The sequence below is a fragment of the Sus scrofa genome, chromosome 10, assembly GCF_000003025.6.
Source record: "Sus scrofa isolate TJ Tabasco breed Duroc chromosome 10, Sscrofa11.1, whole genome shotgun sequence".
Classification (NCBI taxonomy): domain Eukaryota; kingdom Metazoa; phylum Chordata; class Mammalia; order Artiodactyla; family Suidae; genus Sus; species Sus scrofa.
The window spans coordinates 50,354,569-50,373,814 of NC_010452.4; the positions used below are offsets into that span (position 1 = coordinate 50,354,569).

A 19,246-nucleotide genomic window follows, 5' to 3' on the forward strand; every position below is an offset into this window, starting at 1 on the left:
ACATCATAGAAGGCACTGAATGAATAGCTATAACAAAAAAGACTTACTGGCCCAAAATGTCCTTTTGCTAAGGCTGAGAAATCCTGGTCTAAGAGCAGGTAAAATGCATGGGAGTTTATGTACCTGGGCACCCCCACTGGCAAAACCTTCTGGGCCTCCAAACCTAGGGAATCTCAGTACAGTGGTGTTGCCTAGAGCTTTGGACAGGTGGACAGGGAACATGTTCCCTGTATTCCCCATTAATCTTCAAGTTCATGAACTGGGCTTAGATAATTGTTTCCACTGCCTTTTTTCTCTATGTTTCTCATTATGCTAAGGCAAACGGGATATTCGGGGTTTTTTTGCTTGCATATTGTTTTACAGCATTTTTCATGGTTTGATTTTAGGCCAGAGTTTTCCTTTTTCTTTTTGTTTTTTTTTTAACAAGAAGAAGAAAATGTGGCAGATTTGGAAAAAACCTTTTAAAATGTCTAATCTCTCTAAGAACAATCATTGGAAACTCATATTTCAGGTGTTCCAAATTAACCCAAATAGTTTCAGAACAACTGCTCAAATGACAATTTCAGTAATCATTCTCAATATTAATCATCTTTAAAATTCTGCTATTTTTAAAAACTCAATCTACTCAATTAGACAACTGAATTGAATCCTAGAAGTATGCCAAAAGCAAGAACTCAGAAACCCAAACTAAGACTTAAAAAAGAAATGTTGAAAAAGAATGTAGAAAGGTTACATGTAACAACAACAACAACAATAACAAATCGTAATATAAAAGGTAATAGCGGAGTTCCCGTCATGGCTTGGCAGAATGAATCCAACTAGGATTCATGAGGATGCAGGTTCGATCCCTGGCCTTGCTCAGTGGGTTAAGCATCTGGCATTGCCATGAGCTGTGGTATAGGTCGAAGACAGGGCTTGGATCCCACATTTCTGTGGCTGTGGTATTGGCCAGCAGCTGTAGCTCTGATTTGACCCCTAGCCTGGGAACCTCCATATGCCTCGGGTACGGCCTTAGAAAGCAAAAAGAAAAAGAAAAAAAAAAAAAAGGTAATAGGACTTGACTATCAAGGTAGAAAGGTAATGAGTACAGAGTTCAGGTATGATATTTATGATTTTTGAGACAGTCTGTCCGTGTCACTTAAGCTTTGGCAAAATCCCCAGAGCCACAGAGAAGCCTGAGTCATCTCTCATTTTTTTATTCTCTGTAAAAGGTGACCTGGGTGTATATTCTGTGACTGATTGTGCCGAATATGCTGAAAGCCTATGAATAAAAAGCCAATGACATCAATCCTAGAGTGAGAAAGAAATTATATCCTGGTTATGCATTTGGTCTTATTACACAAACTAGATTTTTCTTTTTCTTTTTTTTTTTTTTTGAATGAAATAAGCATTTTATTTTATTTTATTTTATTTTATTTGTCTTTTTGCTATTTCTTGGGCCGCTCCCGCAGCATATGGAGATTCCCAGGCTAGGGGTTGAATCGGAGGTGTAGCCACCAGCCTACGCCAGAGCCACAGCAACGCGGGATCCGAGCCGCGTCTGCAACCTACACCACAGCTCACGGCAACGCCGGATCGTTAACCCACTGAGCAAGGGCAGGGATCGAACCCGCAACCTCATGGTTCCTAGTCGGATTCCTTAACCACTGCGCCACGACGGGAACTCCTAAACTAGATTTTTCTGGTCTCCTGCTCCTTTAAATGATCTTAAAGACCTGTTGAAAATTTCTCATCTCCTCGACTTTTAGCATTATTTGCTCTGTGTGGATTGGTTTGAACCAAAGAGAATCTGAAGGTTATTTCTCAAGCCAAGAGACAAACTCAGATAATGATGAAATTGGCCTGAGCTTCAAGATCAAATGGATCATGAGGAATTCCCAGTATGGCTCAGTGGAAACGAATCTCACTAATATCCATGAGGACGTAGGTTAGATCCCTGGCCTCGCTCAGTGGGTTAAGGATCTGGCATTGCCATCAGCTTTGGTGTAGGTCGCAGATTCGGCTTGGATCCCATGTTGCTGTGGCTGTAGTTTAGGCCAGTAGCTACAGCTTCAGTTCAACCCCTAACCTGGGAATTTCCATATTGCTGCAGATGCACCCCTAAAGAAAGACCAAAAAAAAAAAAAAAAAAAAAGTTTTGCTGAGCTAAGAAACAGTGGAGAATTTGAGGTAAAGTGAGTGCTAGAGTAAGAAAGCCACAGACCACAGTAACCAAATAGCATCAAAAATAGCCTGTAGAGGAGTTTCCTTGTGGTACAGTAGGTTACGTATCCGGTGCTGTCTCTGCAGCAGCCCAGGTCGCTGCTGTGGCACAGGTTCAAACCCTGGCCCAGGAACTTCCACATGCCATAGGCGCAGCCAAAATAAATAAATAAAATGGCCTGTAGAAACAGAACTGGCCTCACCCCCATACTAATGCAGTGCCCACTTCTGCACTAGGGGACAGCTTTTCACCAGAAAATTTTCCTCAATTGCTCCTTACAGAGAAACTTAGAAAAAATATTAAGTGATTTTTTTATATGATTCATTTATATTTGTCCCTTAGCTGTAGGTTATAAATACTGAGATTATCAGTGTATTTATCTTTGATGGAATCTTATTTGAAGTATATTCATTAATTTTGAAGTTAGCTTTTATTGTTGTTCTTCATATTCCAAACATGAAGAGCATTAAATCAAGCTTTTTTTCTCTCTAATGTAAAATAAAAAATAGTAAAGCCATAAATAAAAAAATAGACCTTTTAATTAACTCAGAATCCATCACTGTTTGTATTAATTATACAAAGGCTTTTCTTATGGCTTGCTTTTTTTACATATACAACATATATACATATATATACACACACATACATAAATTATATATATATATAAAGTTGGTAATACAGCAAATATAATTTCATGGAAAATGTTAGCTCATTTACAGAAGAAACTTCATTGATTATAGGTTTATTTATTTAAAACTTTTTAACTGATCTGTTTATCGGTGCAGAAACTCTAACTGACTAGGAATTCCGTTGAAAATTATTCTTGTTTAATAATAGATAAAGATACTTGGCACTCTGAACACATGATTTTATTTAAGGCTCACAATTACCCTAAGAAGTAAGAACAAACATTATCTTCATTGAACAGATGCAGAAAATAAGGCAAAGAAGTTAAGAAACTTGCCCAAGGTCAGGTGGTAGGTGGTGGAGTGTGATTTTAAAGCTGAGTCTGCCTGACTGGGAGCCAAAGACTCCGAGTACCATAAACTTTTCATTAGTCTAGATATTATTTTATGGACTACAACAATAAAAGCACATTGTCTTAAAGTAGTCTATAGTTAAGAATTAGTCACAAATTCAAACTGACTTTTCTTATTAGTTCCAATTACTCAGCTTTTAACATATGTTAGCTAATACCCTTCCCTCAAACCTCAAAGTGTTTTTGCAGTAAAATTTTATCCATGTTCAGTTAAAAATCCATGAAATTTACTATAATTTTCCATTGAAGAAAGACATTAATATTGCAAGCTAAATTTAGAACTATATATCAAAAGCCTTAAAATATTTACACCCTATAACTTAGAAATTCCATTTCTAGAGAATTTATCCTACAGAAATAGTTAAAATACCTATAATTTTTATTACAAACAGTTATATATTTTATAAAAATAAAATTTTCTACAAATTTGGAAGTAATTAAAAATATTGAGGAATGGTTAAGTAAATGATGGCATTGCCATTTCAAGTGATATTTATAAGGAGTTTATTATACTATGGAAAAACATTTGTGTTATACATTTATTTTATTTAGAGTGTGAAGTATAAAAGCAGGATATTATAACTAGCCATTTAGTCACCACTGTGTAAGATAAACTTTCCAGAACCACAAAACTGGAGAAGACCAACGATGTTTAAAATGCCTTTATACTGTACTTCTATTTTTCTATGTTTTCCAATTTAAATAATTTTAAATTTATACTAATTTTAAAATTTAAGAACACATTTTAATTTTTTTAAAGTTATAGGCCATTAAGATGGCTGAAGGAGAGGTCCCCCACCTGTATCTGCCACAGCAACAAAAATTTGGTAATTATCCTCAGACAAAGTGCCTTGGTGGGAACTTTAGATTCAGGTAGGAGGTTGTGAAACCCTGGTAGAGCCCAAGACCAAGGAGGGCCATTTTAAGAAGGCAGGCCCACACCCAGGTAGCAGGCCACTGACTGTGGTCCCAACTATGCCCAGAAAGAGCCTCTTCTCCCTATGGACTTGTTTGGGCCAGCCAACAGCATTATCCATCAAGGGACACAGGAGGAGACCTGGCCCACGAACCTCAGTCCCAGCTGTAGACCCTGAAGTGACTTGTGAGCCAGCTCCAGTCCCTCTCAGCCAGGAATGATCCTGCTCAGAGACCCAAAGGGGGACATGTCTGTCAGGGACCCTGGAGAGAGGCCCATCAACCTTGGTCTGATGGCAGAGGTCTTGCCCACCCAAGGACCTTGTAGGAGACGTGGTCCTTCATGTCCCCAGTGGCAGGCCCCCTGACTGGTTTGATCCTGGCTGCTTCCGGATCTGTAATCAAACCAGTCAGGGGGCCTGCCACTGGGGACATGCCTCCCATCCTGCTTAGCCATGGTCCAGGGGCAGCTGGACTCACCCAGGAACCTAGCAGGAGGCATACCCATCCATGCTCCTGGAAGCAGGCCTGCAGACTTCAATTCCAGCTGTGGACCATACAGCAGCCTTTTATCTCAGTTCCAGCCACTCTAAGCCATGGTCCAGAGTAATCCTGCATGCTCAGGGATCTGACCAGTTATCCAGCAGGATCTCTCCCAGAAACCTGGTAGAAGACACCCCTGTATCTGTACATGACAGCAGGCCAGCTCTCTGCAGACCCAGTACAGACCCTGAAGTGGACTCTTGTCCCAGCACCAGCCCTACTGACCAAGGTCCTAGAGTCATCTACTTAGAGACCAAACAGGATCCATGCCCACCTAAGCTCATGGTAAAAAAGGCTTGGCAAAATCACAAACACCACTGCGGACCCAGCAGTTGCCACATGACTCAGTTCCAGTCTTGTTTTATTGCAATCCTGGAGGCAATCCCACTAAACAACACACCCCTGAACAACCAATGGATCAAAGAAGGAGTCAAAAAGTATCTTGAGACAAATGAAAACGGAAAATAAAACATACCAAAGCTAATGAGATGCAGTAAAATCAGTTCTAAGAGGAAATTTTTCAATGATAAATGTCTACATTAAGAAAAAAGAAAGATCTCAAATAAACAACCTAACTTTACACTTACAGGAACAACAACAACAAAAAGAACAAACAGCCTTAAGGTAGCACAAGGAAGGAAATTGCAAGGAAGAACATAAATAAATAAGAGACCAGAAGGAGTTCCCTGGTGACCTAGCAATTAAGGATCCAGTGTTGTAATTGCTGTTGTGAAGGTTCAATCAGTAGCCCAGGAACTTCTTCTGCATGCCACAGGTGCACCCCCCCAAAAAAAAAAAGAAACACCAGAAAAACAGTAGAACAGAGCTATAAAACTATGAGTTAGTTTTTTGAAAAGATTAACAAAATTAGCAAACTTTTACCTAGACAAACCAATAAAAAAGAATAAATTAATATAAATAAAATAATTTTGTATAAAATAGAAATGCAATTATAAATGAAAGAGCAGACATTATAACTGATACCACAAAAGTATAAAGGACCGTAGGCGCCTACTATGAACAGTTATATGCAACAAATTAGACAACTTAGAAGAAATGGATAAATTCCTGGAAACATATATCTATCAAGATTGAATCATGAAGAAATAGAAAATCTGAACCATCCAATAATGAGTAAGGAGTTGAAGCAGTAATCAAAAATTCTCCCAACAAAGAAAAGCCCACAACCGATGGTTTCACCATTTCATGGTAGTAAATTCTACCAAACTTTTGCTGAAGAGTTAATGTCAATCCTTTCCAGACTCTTCTAAAAAATTAAAGAGATGGAAATACTTCCAGACTCTTGTTATGAGGCCAGCATTACCCTCATACCAAAGCTAAATAAGGACAGTACCAAAAAAATTTAAAAACCAGTATATCTGATGAAGATAGAATCAAAAATCCTCAGCAAAATACTAGCAAACCAAATGCAACAGCATATTAAAAGGATCATACATCACAATCAAGTGAGTTTATGCCTGAGATGCAAAGATGGTTCAATACACACAAGTCAAATATGATATACTCCATTTGCAGGATAAAGGAAAAAAAACATGTGATCATCTCAATAGGTGGAGAAAAAGTATTTGACAAAGTTCACCCTCCTTTCCTGATAAAAAACTCTCAACAAATTAAGTATAGAAGGAATGTGCCTCAACATGCATAGAGGCCGTATATGACAAAGCCCACAACTAGTAACATCATACTCAGTGGTAAAAACCTGAAAGCTTATCCTCCAAGATCAAGAAAAATGTTCCCACTCTCACCACTTCTATTCAACATACTGCTGAACATCTTAGCCAGAGTAGGTAAGACAGAGAAATAACAGCCACCTAACTCAGAAAGAAAAACTGTCTCTCTTTGTAGATGGCATGATATTATACACAGGAAATGCTAAAAACCACCAAGAGATTGTTAGAGCTAATACAGTGAAGTTGCAGGATACAAAATCGACATACAGAAATCAATTATGTTTCCATGCAGTAACACTGGACTATCTGAAAAAGAAATGAAGAAAACAATCCCATAAAATAACACCAAAAAGAATAAAATATTTAGGAACAAATTTAACCAATGAGGTGAAAAAAATATGTGAACACTAAAAACTATAAGACATTAATGAAAGAAATTGAAGAAGACATAAATAAATGGAAAGATATCACTAGTTCATGAATTGGAAGAATTAATATCGTTAAAATGTTCAAACTACCCAAGGCAACCTATAGATTCAATGCAATCTTTATCAAAATATGAAATACCTATATCTATATCTAATGAAATGTAATATATATAATGCAATATCATATATTATCCATTATTTATATTATGTATTCCCTTATATATTATACACAATATATTCTATTGTATATATTTTTTATTTCGTATATAGTGGTATATTATTCAGCCATAAAAGAGAAGGAAATCCTCCTTTTTATGACAACATGGATGCATCTGAAGAACAGTATGCCTGATGAAATAAGACAGACACAGGAAAACAAATCCTGTATACTCCCACCTCAACTCTAAAATACAACCCAGAACCTGGCAAGAACTGGATCAGGTCCTGGGATATGGCCGGTGGATGTTGTACATCACTCTGATCTGAAGAGAACCCATGTTCAGCCAAGAGAGTAAACAGCTCAGTTCCCATTCCATTTGGTCCTTAGTCTTCCTACAATACCAGCAGAAATTTCATCAACTAAGGAGGTCTCTTTGGTGTATTTGTGTATGTCTGAAGTGGGCATCTTTCCATTAGAAACTCAACACTGGCTGAGGCACCAATTAATTTTGCATAAGCTGTCACAGCACCCTGAGATGCTAATCCATTCATTCACAACCACAAGGTATTGTGTTAGGGTCACATACATGACTTGTGCCTCCAGCCCTGTGGATTTATTTAGTCCTTAGCCTCTACTTCCTGCAGCTGTGTCCTCTCAATGACTGCTTTATGGTGGCCAAGAGACTTGAGGTCGGCTGCCAGGACTCTGAGATCTGGAGGAACACATGGACACATTATTCCTTTACTCTGAAGCTCTCCAATTCCTGTTCCGGTCAGATGGGGAGATAGTTGGGGGATATCTCTCCAGCAGCCCAACACATACTGTCGATGATATTCCTCATGCCTGACATTATTGCAAAAGAAAAGACTTAAATTTACCCTCCTTGTGTTCTTCAGCAGAAGGTTAATTACCAAGGAAAGTGTAATAGTGCAAAACATAATTCCAAATGTAGCTCCTGGGTTTCTTTGTAGGATTTGCTATGGAGCCATTGTTTCTTTTACTGTAAGAGTAACACATTGGATCCAGTCTGCTTCACACAAGAGGCCAGGAAAGAGGGCTTATTATGCTAACCGAATACTGATTAGGCTTTTGCTTAAGTTGTTTTGTGTTGTAATTATTTGCAACTATACTTTTTCCTGTATTTATATAGAGGGGAAAAAAATGCCTCAAAAATAGTGGGATTCTTACTTACCCTGAAATCGGAATGAAAGTATCTTGCCTCTTTTTTTCTTTCTTTCTTTCTTTTCTTGTACTTGTAACATTTGCAAAGGGTTTTGTTCAGCACTAAGAAAAATCAAAATATCATCATCATTATTACTGGCGTTTGTTCACAATGGATTTCATCCAGACTCTAACCAGTGACTGTGTGACTAACAATCTGAGTCACCGAGTTTCACATGTTTATATATTTCAACATAATTCCCAGGCTGAGCATTTTTTTGTTTATCTTCATGTTTCAGGACTCAAAAAAAAAAAAAAAATGCCCTGCTGGATTGCCAATCAGTCACTCGGTGGAATGACTGGCTCTGAATAACTCAATATATAGATTGAATCACTCCTTCAGTAACAGATTAATATTGGCAAAAGTTCTACCAAACTGTCAAAAGTTAGTATATACTTTCAGGACCAAAGTCTAGACATAAATGTTTGTGTTTTCACCATGGTAGTGACACTAGATAATTTCAGAATTTAAACTGTGGGAAACTCCAACTAAAAGGAGATCAAGAGAATGATAGAAAATACAAGCATTATTTACTGGTTATTAACTTTGTAAAGATATATGTCTTTATCCTCAATGGCGTATCAAAAAGGCAAAATCTGAGCTAACATATCCTTTTTAATGGGAGATTCCACTATGTGAATAATTTTATCTTTTTACTGATTCCATTCTCATACCAGTCCCACCTTATCCCTAGATTATAACTGTCCCTGATTGGTCACCCTAAACCTATCTTAAAAAGGCAATTATCCTGTCATTTTCCCATAAGATAACTTTACAAACATTTGGTCATATATTGTCACAGCATCTCACATTAATAACACCTTACGGTTTTATAGCATTTTTCAAAGTATTCTCTTGCATGTTTTCTCATCTTAATCTCATCTTTATATGCAGTAGAGCAGAACTGTACTGTCCCTCTTATTGATGAGAAAATTGAGGCCCCCTTTTTTTTGGTTGCTGAGAGAATTTTAATCATCAGGAACAAAATAGATTTCTATAGATCATGGGGAGTTTGTTTTTAAACAGTTCAACCTTAACGCGATGATGGTCTGTCCATCTTTTAATTGCTCTTTCCAGGCCTTAACTTTCAAACTTGCCATTAATATTAATGGCATCTTAACTGATGTAACTGGCTTAGCCTCACTGGCTAAAGTCATATGGATTATTACTAGAAAAATCCAAATCCTAGACTAAAGCCACTGCACTAGACATGTAACAGAAATTTCAGATTTAAAAAGAATTTTTGCCTTTAAGTCCTCATACGCAAGATTGAGAGTGAAGCCTGGACACATGAGTTTTTATTCTTGGGTATTGGTTCTTGCAAATGCTATTTGTGACATCAAATATATACTGTATTACATTAATGCTGTCCAAATTACAGAAGGATAATTAGATCACACAAAATGCTATGAATATATAAAAAGATAAAATGAATTAAACTTAAATGATTTGTGCATCATTGTTTGCTTTATAGGATGCCCTATATGGATCTCTATAGGATGTTCTTGACTGTGCATTCATAAGGTTCCTGTTGTCATTCAAGTAAGTGCGTTTTTATTCATTGTGAACCTATTGGTTTTACATTATATTAACAGTCTAAGGAAAGAAGATGTATCTATCATTTCCCACAGTTCCCACCGTTGTTGCTTTTTGACTTCTATAGAGCAACTACACCTGTAACTTTGACATTTGTAACTTTTGTGTTCCTTAAGACCCAGTGTACACTCTGAGCTCTTATGGGTAAATGTGAATTTGCATCTTTAAGGCATGGTTGGCAACCTCTGCCTCATTCTCTTGGGTGCCTTAGCAGCACAGACTTCTGAGTCTGAACACACAGCTTCTCCACCAGAATGTGCGGAGTAGGGAAGTGGCTGGCTACCCAAGAGTCTTCTGAACCCTAAAGTTTGATCATCAGTTTTCAGTTCCTGGAACTCAGGTTGTGAAGATGCTTCCTGGGCTCAGTCTTTAGCAATGAAAATAGCAGATGGCCCCTCACCTGTGAGAAAAGAGATGAGTGAGACTATAGAAATTGCCCCAGACAAGGACATCTGACAGTTACTGAGAGAAAACGTTTACCTGTGCAAGAAACACTTTCACTCGGTTTATGGGAGCCAATCTGCAAGCACAGCGCCTAGTTTCAGCGATCCAAGGAGCTGCCCGCCTTTCCCGTGCTGTCACTTCCGACAGGGTAACGACAAACAGGGCTGAGCACAGCCACGTCTGGTTTTTGCAACCCAGGGCGACATTAACTGATTGATAACCATTTCCCCCTGGAATCAAGCAAATCAGCATTCCACTCCCTGCCTTGTGCCAGAACCCACAGATGAACAAAATAGAGGTCCGAGTCGGAGACCCGCCCTCAGCTCGGGGCTTCCCACCAGAGCAGAGCTGCAAAGGATGAGGCGAGCTTGCAGAAACCAGGCGATGAATACATATAAAGGGAAAGTAGGGCCCTTGAGGAATGGACAAAGAACCGGGACCCTCAGTCGGGGGAAGGCTGGGATCAGGGTTGAATTAACAAAAGATTCAAGGGAGGCTTTTTAATCGGCAGCTCTAAACTGCAGCCTGAGAAAATCAAAATTTGACCGTTTGTTCTTACAAAAGTGGTAAAGTAGATAATGAGTAAAAAATCTTTTTTTCGCCCTGAAAGCGGTAAAGGAAAGCCCCTATTTCCAAGTCCTAATCCTGTAACCGCGGGCGTGGTTCAGGGATGGGCCACCGCACGGCTCTTTCAAACCCCTGGCTGGGCAGTTCGAGGACTTAAAGAACACATCCTAGTTTCGCCCACAGCCGTACTTGGAGAATATCCCATACCGCAGACTCTTTCGTGGATGGACTTGGGATAAAGAGCGCCTACAAGTCAGCAGGAAGGATTCAAGGACCTCGTTAGCCTGAAAGCTGGGACGACAGACTTAGGGAGGCAGGGGACCTGGGCGCCGTTTCTGTTTCTGTAAAAGCCCAGCCGCGGGCAGCCTGGGTCTCCCGAGTCCCCGCGGGGCGCGGGACAGAAGGCGGGATGCGGAGCACGCAGGCGGGCGGTGGCCGCAGGGGAGACGCGCGGGCGCCGGGGCCAGCGCTCAGGTGGAGCGCGCGCCGCTCGGCAGCTGCGCCCCCGCCCCGGGCCCCGCATCCCCGCCCCGCGTTCGAGAACCGGCCCGAGTTGGCGGCGCCGGCCGAGGCGCTGGAGCCGCGCCAGGCGTGGGGTCGTCCGCGCGCCGTGGCTTTCCCGCCCGCGGTACCGAGGCGGGGCGGGGCGGCCACATCCCACCCCTCCCCCTCCCGGCCCGTCACCCTCCAGGCTTCTTCCCGCGCCTTCTTTCCTTCCCGCTTTCCCCGGAGAAACATGGCCGGGAGCAGTGAGGAGGCGCCAGACTACGGGCGAGGCGTGGTGGTAAATGCAAACTCCGATTTCGGGCCGAGTCGCGCGCTCCCCGCGCCTTCCCCTCCCCTCCCTTCCTGGCACCCCCCTCCCCCCGCCTTTTCGATTAAACGCCAGAAATGCATTCGGGAGAGGGCGGCCACGGCTTTGTTCTTCCCTCCGGCGGGATCGCTTCCATCCTCCAACCCACCCCCACCCCCACCCCCGAGCCCAATCTGACCCCACATTTAACATCCCTTCACCCCGTGTTGTCAGTGTTCTCTCCGCCTCCGCCAGGAATCCGCCAGCATTAAGCCTGTGTGGTGCCGGGTCCCCCTCCTGCTGGCCACAGGAATCACCTCTGGGGGCCGGGCAGGTCTGTGAAGACCCCCGCGGGCCGCTCTTGTGGGACTCCTCCTATTGTACTCCCCCCTGACTCTTCCAGTGTAGGCTTCACGTTTTGTTTCCAGAAAGGATACTGAGGATTCTCTAGGGCAGCTAGGAAATAAAGTAGCTCTAGTGGACGGAGTTTGAGCTTTGAAACCTGGGCTCAGACTCCTTTCTGTGGGTCCTCTGCACGAGCTCGAGCTCGGTCGGGACACGCTAGCGCCCCTGGAGCAAGCGCCAGTTTCTGCAAAAGGAAAGCACAGCACGCTGGGCCTGTGGGGCCAGCTGGAGAGGATGATTGTAGGGTGTCTAAAAGTGTGGCGGGTGAGAGGATGTAGGATGCTGGGGTCCCAGACCAGAGGCTCTTTATCCCTGGGAACTGCTCGTAGTCACTCATCACCCGGTGGGCAGCCATCTCTCAGTGTCCTGATTCCAGTCACGGCTTGCCCTGTGGCCCGCCGGCTTCTGCTCGGAAGAGAATGGTTTCAGTGGAAGGTGGTGGTTTTAATGTGTCAGGTTTAAAGTGAACCGGCGGTGAGGAGTGGTGGGTGGGGCTAACTTGCTACGTGAAGAGTCTTTGTTTTGAGATCAGCCTGTGATGAACAGATAATCTGTGGCTGGGACAGGACTAGAAGAGTAGGAAGTTTGGATTTGGAAAGCCCTCACTCTAACCGCCCTGTTCAGGTTGTACTATGTTGCCCAGTATTAATTTCATAGCCGGACCTTACCCTCCTAAAGGAGAAGGCATTCATTTATATAAGCATCCCACTAATGTTGACTGTCCTGCTGGGGTACAGGTAGTGTTCTAGGCTCAGGGGAAACAAGACATAGCCTTGTGTTCCTGAAGCTTACATTTTAGAGGGGAAGGCAGACAAGCAGTGTGAAAGCAAATAAATAAAGAAGATGCTTTCGGATGGTGATGTGTGCAATGAAAAGAAAAGAGATCATGAGATGAAGTGTGATCGCAGGAGGGCCGGGGATGCTGCTTTAGCTCAGACGGTGGGAGTGGCCTCTCTGGATGACAAGAGATGCTAGCTAAGCAGTAGGTAGCCATGTACAGACTCTGAAGAAGGGTTGTCCAAGCAATGCCTATCAAGTGCAAAGAAATCTTCACATTCTAAGAAATCATGGCATCCAGTTTATGCTTTTTTTTTTTTTTAAAGTCACTCCAGGTGCCATGGAGAGGATGGTTAGACCTAGGGATGGGGTGAGTTGGAGGGGGATGAAAATATAAAATGGGAAAATTAAGTTCAATTTAAGAGAAGCTGAGCCTATAGTGCCTGTAAAGCCTACGGTCAGGATGCACAGGAGGCAATTTGAAATTCCTATTTGAAATTCAGGAGGGCGATTGGATAGATTTGGAAATTGTCAATAAATAGAAAAATATCTGATGCTTGGCATTAGAGAGCGATGCCCAGTGAACATGGGGTGGAGCAAGGAAGTAAAACCATAGTTAAGGGTAGAAACCTGGAAAGCCCCCAGTGTAAGAAGCAGAGTGTCTGGGAGAAGGCAGATAGGAAGACTAAGAATGAGTAGCAAAGTAGAAGAGAGCTGACAGGGTGGTAGATACCTAGGGAACAAAGTTTTGTGGAGGTGAGGGGCAAGAGGTTAGCAGGAGGGTCAGAGGTTGCAAAAGGGCAAGGAGCATCAGGATGGAAAAGACAATTACAAAAGCCATTAGTAGCAAATCTTTGAAACAGCTATTCCATCAGTAGCATGGTTAAAATATAGTAGTATTATTTAATAATAGATGCTCTTAAAAAGGGATGAGGGGAGTTCCCTTGTGGCCCAGCGGGCTAGGGATCTGGCATTGTCACTGCAGCAGCTTGGGTCATTGCTGTGGTGCAGGTTTGATACCTGGCCTGGAAGCATCCACACACCACAGGAATGGCCAAAAATAAAAAAGGAATGAGGTAAATTGATGTGACTAATGGGAAAAGATGATTGTTAAAATCTAAAAAGCAAATGATGGAACAGTAAGTAGCCCAATCTGTTGGTACTAATGGAAGTCCTCTGGAAAACAAAGTAATTTGATGAAAGATACAGGGAGGTAGCATGAGGGTCCACTGAATTTGAAAATAACCAAGGTATAGTAGAGATAGTCCCCGTATCAGTGTATTCTCTCCAGTGGAACTTGAGAGGATTAGATTGACATCAAATTTGATATGGGCAAATAAGACAAATTCAGAATGACTTCAAGGTGCTGGTGGAAGTCCATGGCATCGTGGGCCCAAGGGAAAAGGAAAGCTCAGGAGCATTTTTGTACTGGGAAAGTAGAGAGCTCTCAAGGATGTTGCAAAAAAAAAAAAAAAAAAAAAATCAAAGGGGGAGTTCCCGTCATGGCGCAGTGGAAACAAATCCAACTAGGAACCATGAGGTTGCGGGTTTGATCCCTGGCCTCGCTCAGTGGTTTAAGGATCCAGCATTGCCCTGAGCTGTGGTGAAAGCCGCAGACGAGGCTCGAATCTGGCATTGCTGTGGCTCTGGCATAGGCCAGTGGCAACAGCTCTGATTAGACCCCTAGCCTGGGAACCTCCATATGCCTCAGGTGTGGCCCTAAAAAGACCAAAAAAAAAAAAAAAAGAAAAAAGAAAAAATCAAAGGGAAGCCTTAGAACCATTGGGAAAAGAAGCAGCTAATAATAGCAGGCATTTATTGAGTACTTACTATGTGGTTTTCCTGTATGATTAATTTAACCCTCATATGACTGTGAAGAAGCGATATCATAATCCCCATTTTCAGAGGAAAACTGAGACAGTGATAAATAATCGCAAGGTCACATGATTAGCAAATGTCGGAAGCAGGAATTGAAGCCATCTGTCCATCACTGTGCTACATAGGAAGCTGTGTTTGCAGAGAAGGATTGTGGAGGCGGAGCTACTGTGGCGGATTTGGATGTGGCTAAGATGGAATAGTGGTGAAGTCATTTGAGGTAGGTGAAGTTGCCACAAGACAGAATAGCTAGAATGATCATCAAAGCGTATATTGGAGTATCCAGAAATGAGGTGGAGAAGAGAATTTCTGCGTTGGTAGAAACTTGATGATGAAGATGGCAAGGGTCGCAGTGCCAGATGACTCGGCATAAAGTACAGTTTGTGCAAGAGAAGGTATTAGAAAGACACTGAAGATGGCTCTTGCCTACACATGGCTTTCTGTTGAATTGGGGAGGTAGGACCTTGGTAGATTATTGACAATAAATGGGAGTAAGTGCTGATTGCCACCTCAGAGATGTTGACTCTGAAATCGGAAGCTTTGCTCAGGGTAGACTGGTCACCAGTGTCCCCCTTCTCCCCCTCCCCCGTCCAGCTGGTGTGTCTTTGTTACTGCTCAGGGAGAGAAAAGATCTTCTCTACCCACCTGGTCTTTGGGGATCAGGTTATTGGATATGTTCCGTCTTTTAAGAACTGTTATCAAAAGTACCATACTATATACCTATACCTGGAGGTTTGGTAGAATAAGGAGAAAAGAGCATCTAAATGATTGTGTTTCTGTTATGTTCCTCCCCTCCCCGCATGGCAATGTGGCAGTAATCACATAATCCACCTAACACCCAACTTTGCTAGGTGGACTGAGTTTCACCTCTGGGTGCTGAACCACCACAGAGAGGAGGCCTACATGAAACAGGATGTTATTTGGTCTATTGAGCCCTGCTACCCTCTGCAAGCAGAACTTGGGGCCTTAGGCAGAGACGGCGCTTACTCAGCTTCTCAGTGTGTAGCTCAGAGGCACCCATCACAGTGAACCTTCTCTCCTGGCCCTGGGGCTGGACCAATGACCCCAGCTGGGACAGTTGCTGTTCTTCTCTGGGATTCCCAGAGCAGAGCTAAGGAGCGAGACCCCCTTCCTTTCTGACAGTAGACAGGTAGATGTGAACCTGAAATTGGCTGTCGCCAAGGTCACTGCCTGAAGAGAGAGAGTAGGGCCCTGGGTGTGGGGTTTAGCAGCAGAGAAGAGCAGAGATTAGCTTTTTGGATATGTTTCCAAACTATTTTCTCCCTGGGGGAGACAACTTGAAAAATAAGGCAAGAAATATTCTAAGCAAAAAAATATTATTTTTCAGTATATCTTCAAATGAGAAAAAAGAGTCTGAAGGCGTTCTGGGGTTTGGCTGTGGTATAAAATGGCTTGGTTAATGTGTGTCACTTCCCCAGCTTGGCCATGTTTTGCATCTTTGAACAGAGAAAGCATTGTTCTGAATAAACTTAGAGCATATTATCTGTGATACTGAAACTATTTAAAGACTTCTTGTTTTGATTTTTCAAAAAGCAGATGAATAACATAATTATCTGCAGTTCCTAGCCCTCCGTTCCCTCAGGTTTAGGACGCATTTACAGTGCAGTTTGCATGCGCTAGTAAAGATAAACCAGTGGTTCCTTTATCCCTACAGTGAAAACTCACTATTTCACACTCATTGGAACTAGGCCAGTTTGGCATTTAGAATAGTTTTAGAGAAATGCATTTCTTCTCCTTTTAATTTGACAGCTTTGGTCGTTTCCTGGTGGTCTAGTGGTTAGGACTTTGTGCTTTCACTGCTGTGGCCCAGGTTCAGTTCCTGGTCTGGGAACTGAGATCTCACATCAAGCCACTGCATGCTGTGTCCAAAAAAAAATTACAGCTTTAACTAGGGCAATAAGACTTTGGCAGATAGGTTTGAGGCACTTCTTTAATTGAAACATATCATTTGTAGGAAAACTATTGCTGTTTCGGTACATCTAACTGATTGTCATGTATTGCAGGGTATTGTAGACCAGATACTGATATAAGAATTTTATATCCATTATCTACTATCTTATTTAAACCTCAAAATAGCCCTGTGACATAGGCATTGACTCCATTTTATTTATATTGACTCCATTTTATAGATGAGAGCCAGAGAGGTTAAAACGCCCAGGTTCCCACTGCTAGTAAATTCACCCCCAGGTGTGTTAGACAGCTACTCACTCCGGGCTTGAATCACTGCTCCATGCTGCCTCTGAACTACAGATTACCAGTTTGTATCTGTAGGTTTGTTTTATTTATCATTTTATCATTTGGGGGAGAGGGAGCATCATTTAATTAGGCATTTATGATATACCTGGAAATGAGTTAGGAACTCCAAGTACATTATCTGTCCCATCTTTTTACCCTCAGAACGACCCTGTCCATGGGTTTTAGTGTGTCTTATTTAAAGGAGGGGGAAATGAGCCTCAGATATAATTTTCCTAATATCAAACCTAGTTAGTGTCAAAGCTGAGCCCTGGAACGTGAGCTAGATTCAGCCAGAGTGGGGGGCACCGAAGGATTTCCACAGTGGAAGGAATGACCACTAGTTCATGCCACCACCACTGGAAGGGCTCCAGGAGGTGGGATGGCAGTGTGTGTGGGCTGGCAGGGGGGCCAGGAAGTGCTGTGCCTTTGGATGATCTCCCGGGATCTGGTGCTGCTCGGGCCTCTTGTCTGGTCTTTCTCATGGCCTGCCTGTGGGTTTTCTGGAAGCCCCTCCTGTTCAGCGGGTGGTTCAGGCTCTGAGCAGCCACTGTAGTGTTGATGGTGACAGCAGCCCCAGGAGTTCTCGGGGATGGAAGCCAGAGTTGCTCTGCAAATTCAACAGCCAGTTTGCTGATAGAGACAGAGCAGATGCTCTTCAAACATGCCGTACAGCACTTGGCTGTCCATAAGCCCGTGGTAGACGAATCTCTAGAGCTTTGAACAGCAGTGCTCTTTATCACAAGGAGATAAACTGAGGGTTGGGTAGCCCATGGATGGAGACTGTCATTTATTCATTCATTTAACATTTGTGAGCACCTGCTGTGTTCCAGATCACTGTTCTGAGCACTGGGGCTTCAACAATGAATGAGATAGACAAAGTCACTATCAGAAAGTGCTAATATTCCAGTGGGAGGAGACAAGAGAAAACAGAGAGGCATATGTATGTCACACCCAGTGGGAATACATGCTGTGAAGGAAAGCATGGCTGGGTAAGGGATACAGAGATGCATGGGATGGAAGGGGTGCTGTTTTATATGTGTATTAAGGAAGGCCTCTCTGTGGAGGGGACATTTGAATGGAGACTTGAAGGAAGTGAAAGGGAAGCCTGTGGGCATACAGGGGAGGAGTACTGTAGACAAAAGAAAGAGCAGGCGCAAAGCTCTTAGGTGGGGAATGCTTGAGACATTCAAGAATCAGCAAGGAGAATGGTAGCTAAAGCAGAGGGGGGAGGGAGCAGGGCCAGGGACAGTCAGAGGGGCCAGGCCTGTGGGCCATGGTGAGGACTCTGGATTGTACTGGGGGTGAAATGGAAAGTGCCTGAAAAAATCTGAGCAGACGCCTGCCATGATGTGATGTATGTTTTTAAAAGAGATCCCGGCTGCCATGTGGGGGCGGAGGGTAGGGCGGTGCTGCCAAAGTGAGAGCAGGGAGGCAAGGTTGGTAGCTCTAGCAGTCGTCCCAGGAGAAATGGTAGTGGTAGGGATGGTGGGGGGGGGGGCGGTGGAAGGGGCAAAGCAGCACAGATGCTGAGAGGTGGTCCTTGTTAAATGTTGAAGGAGTTGACAATAGGACTTGCTAATGGGATGCATGGGGAGGGGAGTGAAAGACAGAAGTCCACTACAATTCTGAGGTTTTGGTCTGAGCAACTTGAAAAATGAGTTGCCCTTTACTGAGAGGAAAGGGCTCTATCTGCAGAGAGACAGAGATACCACAAGTTTGGTTTGTCTGGCATTCCAGAGCCCAAACTGGCCTAAGAGTGGGAGTGGATGCGGGCTGGACCATACTTTGCCCTTCAGAGAGGTGGTTTTGAATCCTGGGTGGGGAGGAGGGTGGAAAGCAGGGGGATGTCCCGGCATTCAATGAAGTACAAATGGATTTTAAAACAACGGGCAACAGATAAGATGGTCGAGCCAGAGGCTGGAGGGACAGGAGTCTTGTCAAGGAGCAGAGAGCTCCGAGGGGCATCAGGAGTTTGGGAGACAAGATCAGAGGGCAAGGGCAGCCAGCTGGGACTCCAGAAAGGAACAGAGCCTGACCAGAGTTTCTGCGGAAGATGCTGAGCTTGGGATACAGAGGGAGCGGGACAGAGAGGGAGGGGCCACGGGTGCAAGGCAGACAACAAACAGAACCCAGAGCAGGGGAGAAGGATCATGATCTGCCTGGACACTGAACTGAGGACTGCGGGATGGGTTGGGAGCTGGGCTGCAAATTTCGGCCAAATCTGGATTCTGAAAAACCTTGAAAGCTTAAAGCTTCAAAGAGGAGACTGATGGGAGCATGCTGAGTTACTAGAAACCCAGAGCCTGTAGTTCAGCGAGGGTTTGGCTTGAGT

The 19,246-nt window shown here is 43.1% G+C and overlaps 2 protein-coding genes and 1 long non-coding RNA gene across 4 annotated transcripts in view; 2 read left to right on the forward strand and 1 right to left on the reverse strand.

Moving 5' to 3' along the window:
* Positions 1-9,743, forward strand: part of ENKUR (enkurin, TRPC channel interacting protein) — a 53,815-nt gene extending 44,072 nt beyond the window's left edge. The window contains exon 6 of the transcript XR_002336356.1: positions 9,676-9,743. The gene's annotated coding sequence lies outside the window, so the exon portion shown is untranslated. The remainder of the gene's footprint in view (positions 1-9,675) is intronic.
* Positions 7,036-10,804, reverse strand: LOC102166393. Its single transcript, XR_002336360.1, has 3 exons — positions 10,278-10,804; positions 8,172-8,263; positions 7,036-7,691 (listed from the first exon to the last, which is right to left on the reverse strand). It is a non-coding gene; the product is annotated as an uncharacterized LOC102166393 (long non-coding RNA).
* PRTFDC1 (phosphoribosyl transferase domain containing 1) overlaps positions 11,086-19,246 on the forward strand; it is a 92,834-nt gene continuing 84,673 nt past the window's right edge. For both annotated transcript variants that reach the window (XM_003130768.5, XM_013989731.2), the window contains exon 1: positions 11,086-11,592. In XM_003130768.5, the coding sequence (XP_003130816.5) occupies positions 11,218-11,592 (375 nt within the window). In that variant the 5' untranslated portion in view covers positions 11,086-11,217. The remainder of the gene's footprint in view (positions 11,593-19,246) is intronic.